Source organism: Sorex araneus, chromosome X (genome assembly GCF_027595985.1).
Source record: "Sorex araneus isolate mSorAra2 chromosome X, mSorAra2.pri, whole genome shotgun sequence".
Classification (NCBI taxonomy): domain Eukaryota; kingdom Metazoa; phylum Chordata; class Mammalia; order Eulipotyphla; family Soricidae; genus Sorex; species Sorex araneus.
The window spans coordinates 160371131-160388674 of NC_073313.1; the positions used below are offsets into that span (position 1 = coordinate 160371131).

Genomic DNA, 17544 nt, shown 5'->3' on the forward strand with positions numbered 1-17544 from the left:
GGAGCCGGCTCTGAGGGGGCGGCCCGTGGCGCGGACTGTGCCGTCGCCATGGCAACCGCGGCGCTCGCGCTCGGGCTCGGAGCAGGCTCGGAGGGGCGCGTGTGAGGCGGGGGCGGCGTGTCGCGCGGGCTGCGGCGTCGTCTCGGCCGCGGGTGAGTGAGGCGGCGGGAGTGCGACCCCGGGGGGCCCCGGGCTGAGGCCTCCGAGCCCCCAGCCCGCACCTGACCTGAGGGCCTGGCCGAGGCCGGCGGGGGCGCTGACAGGCTGAGACGCCCTCCGGGGCGTTTTCTGCGCTAAAATAGGGGGTGGTGGGTGGAGGGGTCCTGAGGGGGCTGAGGCGGGGGGAGCGTGCTCCGGACTGACGGGGGCGTCGTCGCGGCGCACCCGCTTTTCTTCAGGAGTGAAAACCCGTCTCCACAGCCTCTCTCTCTGAGGAGATAATAAATGACGACTATCGTTTTGGGGTCGTTTTTATTTTGGGGGAGTCGCACCCGGCGGTGCTCCGGGCTGACTCCTGGCTCAGTGCTCGGGGGCCGCTCCTGGAGGGGCACAGGGACCCTGTGGGGTGCCGGGGTGGGGGGTCGACCCTGGCTGTGCCGGCTCTCCAGAGAGCCCCTAACATGCTTTTTTAATTTTGGTGGAGGGGGGCGCCACATCCCGTGATGCTCAGGGCTGACTCCTGGCTCTGCGCTCAGGAATCACGTCTGGCGGTGCTGGGGGGACCTATGGGATGCCGGGGATCGAACCCGGGTCACCACATGCCAGGCAAACGCCCTCCCCACTGTGCTATCACTCCTGCCCTCTGAAAGCGTTTTTAAGGAACTATATGCCCAGAGTTGAGTGTCTTGCTGTGATTGTTGTTTTACCTCAGGTATGTCTTGCTATGGGACTGGAGTGATAGCAGAGGTTAGAGTGTTTGCCTTTCACGCAGCTGACCCCGGTTCGATTCCTCCGCCCCTCTCGGAGAGCCCGGCAAGCTACCGAGAGTATCTCGCCCACACGGCAGAGCCTGGCAATCTACCCGTGGCGTATTGGATATGCCAAACACAGTCACAACAAGTCTCACAATGGAGACGTTACTGGTGCCCGCTCGAGCAAATCGATGAGCAACGGGATGATACAGTGATACAGTGCTATGCCTTGCTAAGATTGTTGTTTTACCTCAGGTCTGTGTTGCTGTGGTTGTTGTCTTGCCTCAGGTATGTGTTGCCGTGGTTGTTGTCTTGCCTCAGGTATGTGCTGCGTGACTGTTGTTTTGCCTCAGGTGTGTGATGCTGTGACTTGTTTTGCCTCAGGTCTGTGATGCCGTGACTGTTGTTTTGCCTCAGGTATGTGCTGCTGTGACTGTTGTTTTGCCTCAGGTCTGTGTTGCTGTGATTGTTGTTTTGCCCCAGGTATCTCTGGCACGTTCCCATGGAGACTGCAGGACCGGCAGCCGAGGCTTCTGAGGGATCCTTGTTTTTCTCCTCACCAGAGGAGCCAGAGGAGGAGGTGGAGGCAGAGAAGGCCACCGAGCCAGCAGCTGAGGCGGAGGCGGAGGCGGGTGCGGCTCTCAACCCCCTCCTGCGGCCCGTCCTCACAGGCGATGTGGAAAGCCTGCAGGAGATCTTCGAGGACCCCGAGCACCCGCAGCACGAGCAGGCCATGCAGTTCCTCCTGGCCGAGGACGTGGTGGGCAGAAACCTGCTGTACGCAGCCTGCATGGCCGGGCAGAGCGACGTGATCAGGGCTCTGGCCAAGTACGGCGTGAATCTGAATGAGAAGACCACCAGAGGTATTTTGTTTTCGGCTGGCCTCCATGCGCCTCTCCCGGCTACTTAGAGATACGCCCATTGTCTTTAAAGTGAGAGGTGGGGGCTGGAGCGATAGCACAGCAGGTAGGGCGTTTGCCTTGCATACAACGGACCAGGGTTCGATTCCCAGCATCCCATAAGGTCCTCTGAGCACCGCCAGGAGTAATTCCTGAGTGCAGAGCCAGTAGTAACCCCTGTGCATCGCCAGGTGTGACCCAAAAAGCAAAAAAAAAAAAAGAGAGGTGACAGTTTCAAAACAAAACTGTTTTGGGACAGCTCCAGAAAGGAAAAGCACAGGGCCCAGTCATTTAACGGCCCAGATGCAGACATCTCGGGTTTTTTGTGTTTTATTTTTTTCTTTTTGGGTCACACCCGGCAATGCACAGGGGTTAGTCCTGCCTTTGCACTCAGGAATTATTCCTGGCGGTGCTCAGGTGACCCTATGGGATTCTGGGAATCGAACCCAGGTCGGCTTCGTGCAGGGTAAATGCTCTACCGGCTGTGCTATCGCTCCAATTTTGACATCTCGGGTTTAATAAGCTTTTTTTTTGGGGGGGGGAGGGCACACTCATATTCAGAGTGAAAAATACATTTCAATAGTCTCACTCTTCGAAGAGGAAAAATTGTTATTTTTTTTCATTCCTAAGATTTTTTTTTTTTTGGAATCACTGAGTTAGACCCTTACAGATCTGTTCATGATTAGGTTGCAGTCGTAGTGTTCCAACACCCATCCCTCCCTCCACCAGGGCACATTTCCCATCTTCCCATCACCAGTCTCCCCAGTTTCCCTCCCATCACTCCGACCCCCACACCCCATGCCCTGCCTGCCTCTATGGCAGGAACTTTTCTTCTCTCTCTCTGAGAAAGAAAATTTTTTTACTATCCTTATTTTTTTTGGGGGGGTCACACCCAGCAATGCACAGGGGTTCCTCCTGGCTTTGCACTCAGGAATTACTCCTGGCAGTGCTCGGGGGACCATATGGGATGCTAGTGATTGAACCCGGGTCGGCCACGTGCAAGGCAAACACCCTACCCACTGTACTAATCGCTCCAGCCCCTACTATCATTCTTTTGTTGTTGTTTTGGGATTATACCTGGGCTTCTCAGGGCTGACTCCTGACTGCACTCAGGCATCACTCCTGGTGGGCTCAGACCATACATGGTGCTGGGGATTGAACCTGCGTCTGCCGCGTGCAAGGCAAGTGCCCTCCCTGCTGTCCTGTTGCTCCAGCCCCCTGATCTGCTTTTTGTAGTGCATGTTACATACACACTGTGGTCCAGGAGTACGTGTGTGTGGGCATTTTGCACAGGACAGCATGGTAGCAAGTGTTCTACTGGGTGGAGCCTTGAAAGCACCTTATTTTATAAGCTCCCACTCCTGCTGCAAGACCAGAGGCTTCCTGGTGTCCCCCCACCCCTTTCCATGAGGGAGAATCATCCCGTAGCAGTAGTTACAGATGAAAGTTCCTTCAACCTAAGCCACGGGTTGGATTGTGTCCCTAAAGAGAAAACTGCTGGCGACACTGCCCGCTTCCGTTAAGGAGGATTCACATCTTCAGAGGGCCTGTGTTGACATCTTGTCTCCATTTTTCCGGCTCTTCTCCTTGGGCCGGTTGCTTAACTGTGACCTCAGTTTCCCGCTCTGAAAAATGGGCATGAAAGTAGTTCTGTCCTCCTGGGGCTTTTGCAAGCTCTTTGCTACCATGCGGGAATCCCTGAGCATAGTGCCTGACCCTGAGCTCGGTGCTGATCACCGTGGTGCCTCGGAAACTAAGGTGGAGGTGGCGGCCACTTTGCCCTGCTGAGCTACATGTGTTCGGTTGTTCAGGTTATACTCTCTTACACTGTGCTGCGGCCTGGGGGCGCCTGGAGACCCTGAAAGCCCTGGTGGAGTTGGATGCTGACATAGAAGCTCTGAATTACAGGGAAGAAAGTGCTCGCGACGTGGCGGCTCGGTACTCGCAGACCGAGTGTGTGGAATTCCTGGAGTGGGCAGGTAAGGGCTCGATGATGAGTAGGCCGTGTCTACTCATCTGCAATGTTGCAGATACTTTTTGTTTTTTCTTTTTGGGTCACAGCTGGCGATGCTCAGGGCTGACTCCCTGCTCTGCACTCAGGAATCACTCCTGGCGGTGCTCGGGGGACCCTATGGGATGCCAGGGATCCAACCCGGGTCAGCTACGTGCAAGGGAAATGCCCTCCCCGCCAGACTATTGCTCTGGCCCCGGCCTCATAGACTCTTTAGGCATGTGATCCAGGATTCTAAAGTCTTTATACCAACTTCACTGGAGCTTTTAGCCTTTCCCACCTGCCAGCCGGCACCGCAGAACATCAGACCGCCGATGTAAGCACGTCTGTCTCCTCCTGCCAGCTGGCGAGCAACAGTGAAGCTGTTGTGGCTGCTGTCTGGCCAGATTGGGCCCTGAAATGCCAGACTATGGGATATTTTTCTTTTTTTTTTAGGCTAAGATATTTTCCTTTTTTGTTTGTTTTTTGCTTTTGGATCACACCCGGCGATGCACAGGGGTTACTCCTGGCTCTGCACTCAGGAATTACCTCTGGCGGTGCTCAGGGGACCCTATGGGATGCTGGGAATCGAACCCAGGTCGGCCGCGTGCAAGGCAAATGCCCTCCCTACTCGCTGTGCTATTGCTCTGGCCCCAACGCTAAGATATTTTCATTTGCATTCTCTAGCCACTGAAAGGCAGTATATGGAGAAAGAGGATGAAAATCGTATTTAGGAAGAATAATTTGGTGGCAGTAAGGAGCTTGCTTATCAGTAAAATCAGGAAGGGGTCGTGAGAGTTTATTAAAATAAGGAAACAGGGAAGGAAGCTCATTTGGGACAAAAAAAGAGGAAATACTTCGTAGATTATGTTATAGATAAGTGTCCACATGTATGAAATGTTTTCTGGGGACAATGTTCCTGTCCAATAATTTGTACCAATAATCACAAGATTGACTTATGATTAAGTCTCTAGGTAGCACTGTAGCACTGTTGTCCCGTTGTTCATCGATTTGCTTGGGTGGGCACCAGTATCATCTCCATTGTGAGGCTTGGTTGTTACTGTCTTTGGCATATCGGATACGCCCCGGGGAGCTTGCCAAGCTTTGCCATGAAGGCGGGACACTCTTAGTAGCTTGCCGGGCTCTCCGAGAGGGCTCCATGAAGCTGTTGTGAGTGAAATTCACATTTAAAATCTGTGTGTGTGTGTGTGTGTGTGTGTGTGTGTGTGTGTGTGTGTGGTGGGGTGCGCCTGAGATTCAGTTCAGGACTTTATACCTGCAAAGCAGACACTTGAGCGTGTAACACCATCTCTGGCTTAAAAATTCTTCTCTCATGGAGTTCATGCCCAATTCAATCAGCTTAATCAATGGCTGAATAAATAGGAGTACTCCTACATTATATACAAAAAATCCTTCCCTGAAGTATGACTCATGGTACTTAGGAACCAAATCAGGAGGCCTAGGGAGAGGGCACCAAGGGCTTTATACACTTTGCATGAAGCAACCCCAGGCTAGATCCCCAGTTACTGCAGGACCCTTCCAGAAGTGACTGAGCACTACACCAGGAGTAACTGCCAGCATTCTAGGTATGACTACAAAAACCAAACAAACCAAAATACACCCGGAGACAAATTTTTCTGGCTCAAGCAAAACAAAACAAAACAGTAAAAGCTGAGGCTTATGTGTAGAGTTTCACTGATTTACCCCTAGCATTCATCTGCTTAGGTCCTTCCATGCGTAAATTCTATCCATTTTCTTGTGAAGGAGATAAAAGACCATAAAGAACAAACTAGTATTTTAAACTTTACCACCGGACTTGTATACAAGGATTGGAGCTTTCTGGTCATGTTAGCTGTGGAATGTCAGAATACAGATACTTCATGTAAAGATTAGCATTTGTTTGAGAGTCTGAATCTCCAGCTTCTCCTTCTGGTGACAGAGGAGGAATCTCCTAGAGAGATTTCTGGAATTAACGATCTCTCTCCCCAGAGAACTGTCTCCCAGCTGCTGAAAATTCTACTCTTGGAGATTCACTTTGAGCTCGAGAGATTTGGAGATTTGTAAATGTTCAAGTCCCCCCCCCCCCCATAAAAATAATGCAAATGTGGGGTGAGGGGCAGAGGGGAAGTGAGACGAAGTCTGCAAAATGGAGTCAGGCTGTCACGCTGGGGGGTGGGGGGACAGTTCTCTTCTGTCATTAATGAGCATTGCTATGTGCCTGTAGGCAGTCTATCCTGAGCACAGAGCCAGGAGTAAGCCCCGAGCACTGCTGGTTATAGACCCCAAGGCAAAGAAAATAAGACTCTCCCTGCAAAAACAGGGACCATTTGAAAATTTTAAAATGTTGATTCTTAAATTCATTACCCTACTGCTAAGAAAAATTATACCAAAAATTAATCTATCCTTTCCTACTCCCAAACTACTTCTGTGCTCTGAGACGGGAAACTGAATCTCCTAATTTTATTTGGCCATAAAATTTGCTCAGAAAAGAAAAACAGCACATGATTTTGGCTAAATCATGGATTTATTGAACTACGAGCTCAAGATTCTACAGACCGGTTAAGGGGTAGTAATCTAATAGATCTTAACAGACCAGATCACTGAATACCAGCCCGTGGTGGAATGTTCTTTCCCAGTACTTTAGAGTGTGTGTGTGTGTGTGTGTGTGTGTGCGCGCGCGCGTGCGTGCATGCGTGCGTGCATGCTCGTGCGCGCGCGCTTTTTTTGCCCAGTGAAATGGATTTTTCACCTGAACTTTTCGGAAAGTTTATCAGGACAGAACATCTCTCTCTGCAGGAAGCCTTTCTAACCTTACATTAGTTCCGTCAGGAGGTTTCTTGCATAATCTTCGTACGAGGCTGTGCCGCATTTGCACGTGGACGCCTTAGTCTCCTCGGGCTCCTTCTCCTTCGGCTCCTTCTCCTTCGGCTCCTTCTCCTTCGTTCTTTTCCCTCGCCCTTTGCGGTGCTTGCCCTTTTTGGCCGGAGGGCGAATGAAGACCTGGTTCAGGTACTTGGTCATCATGGACGTTGTAGCTATCAGTTTGCAGAGTATCTGGTCAATGTCATAGGAGGAGGACTGGTTCTCTGCTTTGCTCGGTGGTTCCGGGGTGGCCTTTGTTTCCAGCTGAAAGGACAGAGAACAGTGTGACTGGTTGTTTTCTTCCTGCTGTGCAGATTCAGTTCTTGCTGGGTATGTGTGTGCCACACACTACATCACACTGTCAGTGACAGCAGATCTACTAAAGTCGTCCTGAGTACTGAGGGCACACAATTAGCTCTGCCGGCTGTGTTTGAGTGAGTACACTGAGACACAGGGGGCAGGCACAGTCATCAGGCTCCCTGTCATTGAGCGGTACAGGTCTGTAAACTCAAAAGTTCACATGCTGCATTACTCAAAAAAAGATGACTATAGACAGATCTTTTATAAATGCCAAAGAAATACTTCATCTACTCCTCCTATGTTACTTAGTTGTAAGATGTTACTTAGTTATAAGATTTCTTTAAGAGTATATCTAAAAAAAAAAAAAAAAAAAAAAAAAGAGTATATCTAATTGTTATGTAAATGAAAGATTTTTGTACAAGGAGCGATAGGACAGTGGGTAGGGCGTTGGCCTTGCACGCAGCTGTCCCAGGTTTGATTCCTCCATCCCTCACGGAGAGCCCGGCAAGCTACCGGGAGTATCTTGCCCACACAGCAGAGCCTGGCAAGCTCCCCGTTGGTGTATTCGATATGCAAAAAACAGTAACAAGTCTCACAATGGAGACGTTACTGGTGCCCGCTCGAGCAAATCGATGAGCACGGGATTACAGTGACAGTGACTATACATAACTTTTTAAAAGTGTAAGATTACTTATTTATGCAAAAGAAAAGATTACCATGTAAGAAATCTAAGTACAGGAGAAATGCTTTTCTGCGTCTGCCTCTTTATAAGGTTATAGTCATCAATACCACCATCTGAAACATGGGATAGCTTTTTACGGAGGGAGAAATGACTTGGGAGACAAATAATAATTATAATCAAAACTAATATCTAATATGAGGGTCAGTGAAGTTCTGTTAGTGAGATATTAATAAGTATGGAGCAAAGAAGTGAAGGGGGGAGTTTAGATGAAGATCCTAGAATGTTATAAGATTCAAAGTTCATTTCTGGTTCATTCTGATAATAAATGGCAATGCCCCAAAAGTAGAGAGTATGGGGGAAATTGTCTACCATGGAGGCAGGGGGAGGGTTGGGATGGGGGGGATACTGGAGACATTGGTGATGGAAAATGTGCCCTGGTGGAGGGATGGGTGTTCGATCACTGCATGACTGAAACTCAAACATCAAAGCTTTGTAACTGTAGCTCGATGTGATTCAATTAAAAAAATAAGAAAAGGGGCCGGAGCGATAGCACAGTGGGTAGGGCGTTTGCCTTGCACGCGGCCAACCCGGGTTCGATCCCCGGCATCCCATATGGTCCCCCAAGCACTGCCAGGAGTAATTCCTGAGTGCAAAGCCAGGAGTAACCCCTGAGCATCGCTGGGTGTGACCCAAAAAGCAAAAAAAAAAAAAGAAAGAAAAAAAAGAAAAGAAATGGCAGTGTGTGTGTGTGTGTGTGTGTGTGTGTGTGTGTGTGTGTGTGTAAGTAGCTTGGAAGGTGTGTCTGGAGAGTATTTCAGAGCTTGTTCCAGGTGCTTCATTTTATGGCTGAGGGAACTGAGAAAGGGCAAATGATTTACCTCTTGGCCCAGACGGATAACTTCTGATATATTCTACAATTATATTCCAATCACTGGAGCTCACTGCTTTTCTGATGTGTTTTTAAACGCTCTGCAGGGATCAGTAGATTAAGGGCCATCTAGTTGGGTCAGTGTTGGCTGGGAACCTAGTGTGTGCAGGACATTCTGGCCAGGGAAAGAAAGGGAAGAGAGAAGGGACACGCAGGGTTCTTTCCCTCGGGAAGGTGGTGGCCTGCTCTACAGCCTTACTATTCACGTCACGCAGTCACCTTTTTTTTGTGTTTCTTCCATTTCATCCACAGGTAGTGCACTGATAGGACAAACAGGATTAAACCCAGAGCTTCCAGGGAAATGTAAATGAGATGCAGGCAAACATAGAGGGTATCTTTGTTGCCAAAACTGCAGCAGAGTCTGTCCAGAGGGTAAGGGAGACAGTGAGATGGTGGAAGCGGAACTTTCAGATAAGGTATTTCTTCTGGAAAAATCTCCCATCCAACCTTTGTCCAGGCAGCTCTATCACAAATGCAAAAGCACTCTATGAAGAAGCAGATAAACAGAGGGAAAATCAGAGAGAGTCCTTGGATGTGCATCTTCTTTCCCAATCGGAAAAGAAGTCTAGGGCCAAAATTTCTCAGACAGAGTAGAAGTGTCCTGAGTGTTAGATGCTTTTAATGGCGGAACATATAAAGGAATCTTCCTTGTCACCAGGACATGCCCCATGAACTCTGTTGACTGACGACCATTGTCACCTCACTAGCCACTGTGAGGTCACAAACAGCCGGTGGGCCACCAAACGCCAGCATTTTTAGGCTGCTGCTTGCTTTCTGCAGGATGGTTTTCACTGCTCTGGCTTCTGAAAGGTGAACACCTTCCAAAGATGTTGCTAGCTGATCAGCTCAAGACTAATCGTGAGAAATGAACTCCCGGACCCGTCCAGCCCTTGTAAAGTAGGACGGGGTCTGGAGGAATGGCAGCAGCTACAGCCCTGCACACAAACCAGAGTCTGCCGTTGCACCCACCCAGGGCCTCTCTTCTTCTCCGATAGTTAGTCGGATATTTGGTGTCTCCTCCCGCTAACGTCTGTCCCTTCCGAGGTGCTGTGTCCCATAGCAGGGCTGTGTCCCATAGGATAGCGGGAGGGGTCAGAGCAGAGATGACACGGCAGGAACGTCCTGCCTCTCGGAAGCTCAGGCTCTGGAGGAGGAAGAAAAAGGCCAGAGGAGTGATGCAAATGGGTGAGATTGAATACTCCGGAGATGGGGCTGGAGCGATAGCACAGCGGGGAGGGCATCTGCCTTGCACGTGGCCGACCCGGGTTCGATTCCCAGCATCCCATATGGTCCCCCGAGCACCGCCAGGAGTAATTCCTGGGTGCATGAGCCAGGAGTAACCCCTGTGCATCGCTGGGTGTGACCCAAAAATAAAAGAATACTCCGGAGCCTTTGGTGGAGCAACACACAGAGTCTGGTGAGCAGGAGCTTTGAGGAGAGTGTGTGGGGAAAGCACAGGAAGTGGCAATGTGGGGAGGCCATGGAGAGAGGCTTGGACAACCGAAAATGCCAAGAAACTCTCCCCCCTTGTAACGTCTCTTTGGATTCGAGTGTCATGGTTTTGCTGCGGGGGCGGGGAGCTGGGCCACACCTGGCCATGCTCAGGGCTCACCCCTGGCTCTGAGCTCAGGGGCCACCCAGGGGACGTCTGAGGAGCTGGGCAGGGATCACACCCAGGTCGGCTCTGAGCCAGGCAGGCGCTTTATTATCCACTGTGCTCTCTCTGGCCCCGGATGTCAAGTTTCAGATTTATTTATTCATCAGAACTCTTAGCCCCAGTTCTAGGAACATAGCGAGCACCTCAAGTGCTCTGACAGATGATGATGATGATGATGGTTGAATTTCAGTGGAAACAACCGCCAAGGAAGCAGCTCTCTTCCCTGCTGTCTAACGTACCGGCTTTTTTTAAAAAATTTTTATTGAATCACCATGTGGAAAGTTACAAAGTTCTAAGGTTTATGTCTCAGTTATACAGTATTCAAACACCCATCCATTCACCAGTGCCCATATTCCACCACCAAAAATCCCAGTATACCCCCGCCCCCAACCCCCCACTCCCAACTGTATAACTGATGAATTTCACTTCATTTTCTCTTTACCTTGATTACATTCCATATTTCAACAAGGAAGCATTTGATAATTAGTTTTCCATTAAAAGATTGTATGTTTTCAGTTTTTAGAAAAGGTTGCGCAGCCGCTAATGCGGCCACGCAGTTCGGAGTTGTCCCAGTCCCGCATCTCGGAGCCGTGTTAGTTGCTGCTCAGTGTCGCCGGGGCTCCATCTGGAGAGGGTGTGGTGGCTGCACCTCTTCCGTCTGGATCCCCGGTGTTGCTGGCCCGGTTTCAGGTCCGGAGCACCGTCTCTGGCCGTAACGCACTGGCTTTGTGGTAGCGCGGTGCAAGCTGCTGAGCGCCCCTTTTCCTGCTCTGCTTTTTCAGATGCCAGGCTGACTCTGAAAAGGTACATCACCAAGGTCTTTGCTGGAGTGACAGACACAGAGAAGGGACAGCTGAAGCTCTTCAAAGAAGACAAGGTGCCTCCTGAGACCTCTTGAGATCTGTAATGTCATCCCCCAGGGCTCAGGAGACCAGTGCCTCGCTGCTCTCCTCCTCCCTCCCTTCCCTTCTGCGCCGGCTCTGGTAAGAGGGAGACTGAGGAGAAATCCGGTGAACTCACAGCTGAGTGACGGAGTGACGGCAGAGGTGCCGGGCCCTGCAGACTCCCACTACATTGCTGAGGGCTGCCTCTGAATGGGGAAGGAGGTTCCAGGAGTCAGATGGGGGGTGAAGCATAGATTTCTCTCTCAAAGCAGCAGCAGCAGGATCGGGGAAAGGCCACTAGGCATGGGGATGAGCCCATTAGACTTAGGATGTCACATGCATTTGGAATGGCCCAGGGGTTAAGCTCAGGGAGATCAAACGCTTCTGCAGAGTAGAGGGCCTCAGCTCATCATTATGCTGGAAAACTCGGGCATGCAGGGGCTGGAGCGATAGTACAACGGGCAGGGCATTTGCCTTGCACGAAGCCAACCCGGGTTCGATTCCCAGCATCCCATAGGGTCCCCTGAGCACCACCAGGAGTAGTTCTTGAGTGCAGAGCCAGGAGTAAACCCTGTGCATTGCCAAAATATGGCCCAAAAAGAAAAAAGAAAAAAAAACCCGGGCATGCAGCATATATTTCAGTATATACGGCTTCTCATTCGTCAGGTTTTATGTACCGGTAGAAATCAAAGGCATAGAGTCTATTGTGAAACAGGCTGCAGCACTTCGTACTACTCACTGCAGAACAAGAGCAGGCTCAGATGGCAGCAAGGCCTCTTTGGGTGAAAATTATTTCTGCATTCCTGTGTAGGATGCTCTGTGAAATGAAATGATTTAAAATAATTTTATTCATGACAGAGCCTGGTTGATAGGGCCTGAGCAATAGTACAGTGGTTGGGGCACCTGCCTTACACCCAACAGGTCCAGGTTCAATCCCCGGCATTCCATAGGGTCTTCTGAGCACTTTCAAGGAGTAATTCCTGAGTACAGAACCAAGAGTAATTCATGAGCATTGTCATGTGTGGCCCAAAAACAAAAGCAAGAAGAATATGAGTGAGAAAGAATGATCTCTTACTAAAAGTGAACCAAGTTGGCCACATCTTAGAACACGCTACTTGCTGCATAGAATACTTTGCAAAGGGTCTTATAAAGCAAGAGAAGTATCAGTAAAATTGGTAGAATATTCTATTATAACAATTAAGTTTTTTTTTCCTTCTTGGGTCACACCCAGTGATGCACAGGGGTTACTCCTGGCTCATGCACACAGGAATTACTCCTGGCGGTGCTCAGGACCATATGGGATGCTGGAAATTGAACCCGGGTTGGCCGCATGCAAGGCATACTCCCTACCCACTGTACTATCGCTCCAGCCTATACCAATTAAATTTGCAGAATAAAATTTTCCAGTACAAATAGTGCCGTAAACTACTCACCATAAAGCCTTCTCATTGCTGTTACTTGGGGGGTACCCAGTGATGCTCAGGGGTTTCTCTTGGCTCTGAACTTAGGGATTACTCCTGGTGGTGCTCCAGGGACCACATGGGATGTCAGGGATCTAGCCTGGGTTGGTCGTGTGCACTGCAGGAGCCCTACCAATGTGCTATCTGTCCAGTTTCCCCATTACATACATCACCCAAACACATAAAAGCTTTCTTAAGTTCAGTTTTTAAGTGTTTGCTTAATTAAACTAGAAATTTCACATACATGTAATAATTTTTAAAAAGATTAAAAAGCATTAAGCAAACACAATATCTGCACCATTTCATTTCTAAGCTTCATTCCCTGTGGTTCTAATAATTTGTAAATTCACAACAGTTTCTCCTTCATATCTATAAAGTTGTTTATACACATAAAGATTTATGAAATATTTTGTTCTTATAAAAATAGGTTCAAGATTGGAGCGATAGTACAGCAGGTAAGGCATTTGCCTTGCACACAGCTGTCCCAGGTTCAATCTCTGGCACCCCATATGGTCCCCTAAGTCCTGTCAGAAGTGATTCCTGAGCTCAGAGTCAAGGGTAAGCCCTGAACACTGCCAGGTTTGGCTAAAAAAAAAAATAGGTTCGTGCTATCTCAGTTATTATTATTATTATTATTATTATTATTATTATTATTATTTTCTTTTTGGATCACATCTGGCGATGCACATGGGTTTATCCTGGCTCATGCACTCAGGAATTACTCCTGGCGGTGTTCAGGGGACCCTATGAGATGCTGGGAATCGAACCCGGGTCGGCCGCATGCAAGGCAAATGCCCTACCCGCTGTGCTATCACTCCAGCCCCTATCTCAGTTATTCTTTCATTTGCTTTTTCACTCTTAGTATAGTCTAAATCTATTCTACTTATTTCTGCGAATCACTAATGCTCATATATAATGATATGGATAGGATGTACAATATAGTGCTTCATTTCTGTTTAGCAAGAAGCATTTTCATTTGCTGGTGTAAGTGCAAAGAAATGGCTTTGCAGTGCAGAGTGGGAAGATTTCACGTGGGGGAAGTGCTCCGTGCATTCTCTGCACTATCTCTTCCTCCAGACCTCTGGGGGAATGTGGAATGGCAGAGACTCCCACCATCCATGTCATCCTTCCTGCCTTTACCAGCATTGCTCTTTGTTCCCCGGGCCCAGTGAGAATACAGACTCAGCGGAGGGGCCTGAGAACTGGTCCAGGGGTCAGGCCCTTACCTTGCATGCAGCTGACCCCGTCAGGTCCAACACTGTGTATGGTCACCTCGAGCACCCCCAGGGCTCACTCATGAGCATAAAGCCAGGAGCAGCCTTTGAGCACTTGCCAGGTGTGCTCACCCAACAACAAACTAAAAGTGGCCCCACTGGACAATGCAGAAGGTGCGTTTCCTCATTGAGGAGCCGTGGTGAGTGAGACCTCCCCGCCCAGGGTCACGACATACAGTCTCTGCGTTTGTCCACAGAACACGATCCTCAACGCGTGCCGGCTGAAAAGCGAGTGGCTGGACACGCACCTGCAGGCGTCCATCAAGGAGATCTACGAACAGAAGCAGCATCTGGAGGACATCGTGACTCCCATCTACACTAAAATGAGCCAAGCCCGTAAGTCTGGGAGGAAAGTGGTTTGGATTTCAGAAAACATGGAGGTTAGGCTGAGCAGTGCTGTTATTTCTGGGATTCCAACGATATTTCTTTTGGGGAACACTGCGTGAGGGGCTCCCAAGCAGTGCTCAGGGAACCCCAGTGGTCTTGCCCCTCCCTCTAAGGTAACCTCGGGAGCAGATCCTCATTCTACAATGCAGAAAGAGAAGTCTGAGCAGAGAACTTTGCCCCAGAGCCCGTTGCTAAGGGCAACAGTCTCCTAATGAGTGATTTCACCGTGTTACCCCTGAATTGGGTGTGTTCTGGGGTTAATATGCCAACTTAGTTCATGACTGGTTGAGGCTGGCCCACCTACCGTTTTATTTCACACCCGTTTGCTTTCAAAACCTGCTTCTCATTTTCATTTTCTACTGCAGGCTAATGAAATGTCATCGAAAAATCTGTTTCCTTCCAGGTCAAGTGAGAAGTGCCAAGTCTGTGATTTAAGGCATGGTCAGGAAGGAGGTCCCCGATCGTCCCTTCTGCCAGGCACGCTTTTTACATACAGAGCCACGTTTCCCTGTGGCATTGCTAAAGCAAACCTACATATGCCTGTGGAGTGGAGAAACTAAGTGTGATTTTTCATTAAACGACGGAGTATGACGAGACTTGGTCTTGCTGCCCTGCCCCGTGAGATCGCCTCACCCAGGTCCGCCCCCCTCGTATACACTGTGCCGCCCCCGTGCACCTTCCCAGGGGTCACTCACAGACACTCTCTGGCAGCTTTCCACGCGATTTAGAGCATCTGAACCAATCGCTGGGGAACTGAAGCGGGGGGTTCTATTCCCCCGAGGAATTCTGTCATTCTGCAAGAGGCGGCTGTGTGTTTCCAGAAGGAGCGCAAAGGCAAGACATTCTGGAGCCAGGGGAAATCCTAGATCCATTAGATGGAAGCCGCTGCTTTGACAACGATGACTTTGTTTTCCCAAGTTAACTTGACCGGTACAGGGGAGTTCGGGGACCACACAGCCCAACTTGGGTCTCCCTAGCACTGCTGGGCTGAGCCCTGGAGGCCCCCGGTGTGCTGGGGTGGCTCTGGTACCTTCCACAGGCCCTCACCTTGAAATCACAGCCCACTTCCCAACAGGCCACGTGTTGCTGGGAGCAGTCCCCAAGCCCCCCTTAGCCCCACTCTGGAGATCCCCTCCTCCTAAAGCGTGTTCTTACCTCCAGGTGGGGTGTAGTCCCTGAGTGAAACTTATTCTTTCTTTCTTTGTTTTGTTTTGGGTTTGGGGCTACTCTTGGTGGTGCTCAGGGCTGACTTCTGGCTCTGCACTCAAGAATCACCCCTGGCGGTGCTCAGGGGACCATATAGGGTGCCCAGGATTGGACCTGGGTTGAGCATGTGCAAGGCAAGTGCCCTCTCCGCTATCCTGTCTCTCCAGCCCCTTCTTTCTTGAGGGACTATCTTTCACCTTGAAGGCCATTATGGTTATTTGTCTTGTGTTTCCTGTCCTGCAGAGGAGGCCATAGAAACTTGATTGTTGGGCTGCGGTATCTCCCCTCAGGTCAGCAGGCACTATGGACTCTTCAGGCTGACACCTGGTGGCTTTTTGCTAGTTGCTTTGGAGTGTTTTTTGTTTTTTTTTTTCAGGTTTATCTGCTCAAGCCCCGGAATATTCTATGACTCTGATTTTCTAGAACAATTTTCTAGAGCAATTTTCTAAAATGAAAAAATCTTCACATTTGTTCACTGTTCTCATGACTTTCTCTGCGTTCCACCTACGAACTAATCTCATTATAGAGGGGAAGGGGGAGAAAAAAAATCCTGTAAGTTCCTGTTATTTTCCTTACCACAGTTCAGAGATAACACTTTTGAAACGTAGATTTTTTAAGTCTTGAGATCTCGTCATGTGGAATCAATTCTCTTTGAGTCGCCTTAAGCAAAATAACAGCAATAACCCCCTCCCCCACCCCGCACATCCCCCCTTGCTGGTGAGCATAGCTAGTGATGATGGGTGTAAGAGACCACCACTGAGCTCCCCTTCCTCCAGTCAACGGCCCTGTCAGGAGGCCTGTGTCCTAGACACTGCCGTACTGTGGGAAGATTCACTGTCACTGTCACTGTCATCCCGTTGCTCATCGATTTGTTCGAGCGGGCACCAGTAACATCTCTCATTGAGAGACTTATTGTTACTGTTTTTGGCATATACAATACGCACGGGGAGCTTGCCAGGCTCTGCCGTGGGAAGATTCAGGGGCCACAGTTAGGGTTTCTATCTAATTCTCCATTTGCTTTTTGGACGTTGGTCTTGAATGTGACGTTCCTTTGAGGCATGCAGCCCTGCTCAGACTTAGATTATGCTGATGGATTTGCATGCAAGGGGGCCATTGCTGGGCAAAGGATGGAAACGAGGTGCCTGGTGACAAGCTTAGAATCACCTACAGTAGATGTTGAGGTATGTCTGTGCATCTGAAATCGATATACTGCTAGAGACCAGCTTAACTTCAGTTAGGAGAGAGTTATTTGCTCTCACTTTCGTTTAAAAAGAGACTTGAAGGGGCTGGAGCGATAGCACATCGGGGAGGGCGTTTGCCTTGCACGCGGCCGACCCAGGTTCGATTCCCAGCATCCCATAGGGTCCCCTGAGCACCGCCAGGGATAATTCCTGAGTGCAGAGCCAGGAGTAAACCCTGAGCATCGCCAGGTGTGACCCAAAAAGCAAAAAAAAAAAAAAAAAAAAAAAAGAGACTTTAACACCAGAAATGAAGGGAAAAGATTCATTTACCTTGGTATTGGATGATAAATTTTATTATAGACTTTAAATATCACATTTTTCTCATTTTCCCATCTACAACGGAACTTTTATCATGCATCTGGACTGGCCCGTGGTCCCGCCATGGAGACTTGCCTGCGGGTCAACAAAGAGGCCTGGGCTCCCCCTGCAAGGTTGGACCTCCTCTGCATCCCGGGACAGCCTCAGCTCCGTCCCTCCTGCTCCCCCCACAGTGGGCCAGGGGGCTCTGCTTGCCCCTCACATGGACCACGGTGGAAGAGTCCCCTGCAGTGTCCTTGCAGAAGAAAAGTCTCGAAGGATAAACCTGTCTCGATGCTGCTCTTGCACCCTTGTGTTCTTGGAAGCCGGCCCTTGGAGAGATTCCACCCGGCAGGTCTAAGGCGCTGCCCACATGGGGCATCTTCCCTTAGCAGCATTAGGGTGGCACCATCTTGGATGCCAGTCCTCTAGTCACGATGCCACGGGAAGCAGACTCAGCCTCCTTTGTACAGTCCTGCCAAAATCGCGGTTTCTGCTCAATAAATACTTATTAGAAGCCACAAAGTTTCGTGTCTGTTTGCTACCCCACCCCTCCGAATATATGG

At 49.7% G+C, this 17544-nt stretch overlaps 2 protein-coding genes across 3 annotated transcripts; one reads left to right on the forward strand and one right to left on the reverse strand.

Annotated features, from left to right (window-relative positions):
• Nucleotides 1-19: 19 nt before the first annotated feature.
• On the forward strand, nucleotides 20-17485 carry ANKRD45 (ankyrin repeat domain 45). Of its 2 annotated transcripts, XM_055119836.1 has the most exons (7): nucleotides 57-152; nucleotides 932-1166; nucleotides 1395-1774; nucleotides 3622-3789; nucleotides 11012-11106; nucleotides 14045-14183; nucleotides 14638-17485. In XM_055119836.1, exons 3-7 carry the CDS (start codon nucleotides 1414-1416, stop codon nucleotides 14667-14669), a joined length of 795 nt encoding a protein of 264 aa, XP_054975811.1. In that variant the 5' UTR covers nucleotides 57-152; nucleotides 932-1166; nucleotides 1395-1413; the 3' UTR covers nucleotides 14670-17485. The 2 variants fall into 2 exon arrangements, with proteins under 2 accessions (XP_054975810.1, XP_054975811.1); XM_055119835.1 differs by lacking the exon at nucleotides 932-1166 and having other exon boundaries at nucleotides 20-152; nucleotides 14638-17483.
• On the reverse strand, nucleotides 6565-9218 carry TEX50 (testis expressed 50). Its single transcript, XM_012933858.2, has 2 exons — nucleotides 8792-9218; nucleotides 6565-6926 (listed from the first exon to the last, which is right to left on the reverse strand). The coding sequence occupies exons 1-2, from the start codon at nucleotides 9110-9112 to the stop codon at nucleotides 6612-6614; spliced, it is 636 nt and encodes a 211-aa protein (XP_012789312.1). The 5' UTR covers nucleotides 9113-9218; the 3' UTR covers nucleotides 6565-6611.
• Nucleotides 17486-17544: the final 59 nt, after the last annotated feature.

What these genes read in the sequence shown, in the direction of transcription:
- ANKRD45 (XM_055119835.1), top strand. Translation starts at nt 1,414, where the DNA reads ATGGAGACTGCAGGACCGGCAGCCGAGGCTTCTGAGGGATCCTTGTTT. An exon ending in AGCTCTTCAAAGAAGACAAG is followed by an intron (nt 11,107 to 14,044) that starts GTGCCTCCTGAG and finishes GTTTGTCCACAG; the next exon opens with AACACGATCCTCAACGCGTG. An exon ending in CACTAAAATGAGCCAAGCCC is followed by an intron (nt 14,184 to 14,637) that starts GTAAGTCTGGGA and finishes GTTTCCTTCCAG; the next exon opens with GTCAAGTGAGAAGTGCCAAG.
- TEX50 (XM_012933858.2), bottom strand. Translation starts at nt 9,112, where the DNA reads ATGCACATCCAAGGACTCTCTCTGATTTTCCCTCTGTTTATCTGCTTC. An exon ending in GGAAGAAACACAAAAAAAAG is followed by an intron (nt 6,927 to 8,791) that starts GTGACTGCGTGA and finishes CTGTCCTTTCAG; the next exon opens with CTGGAAACAAAGGCCACCCC.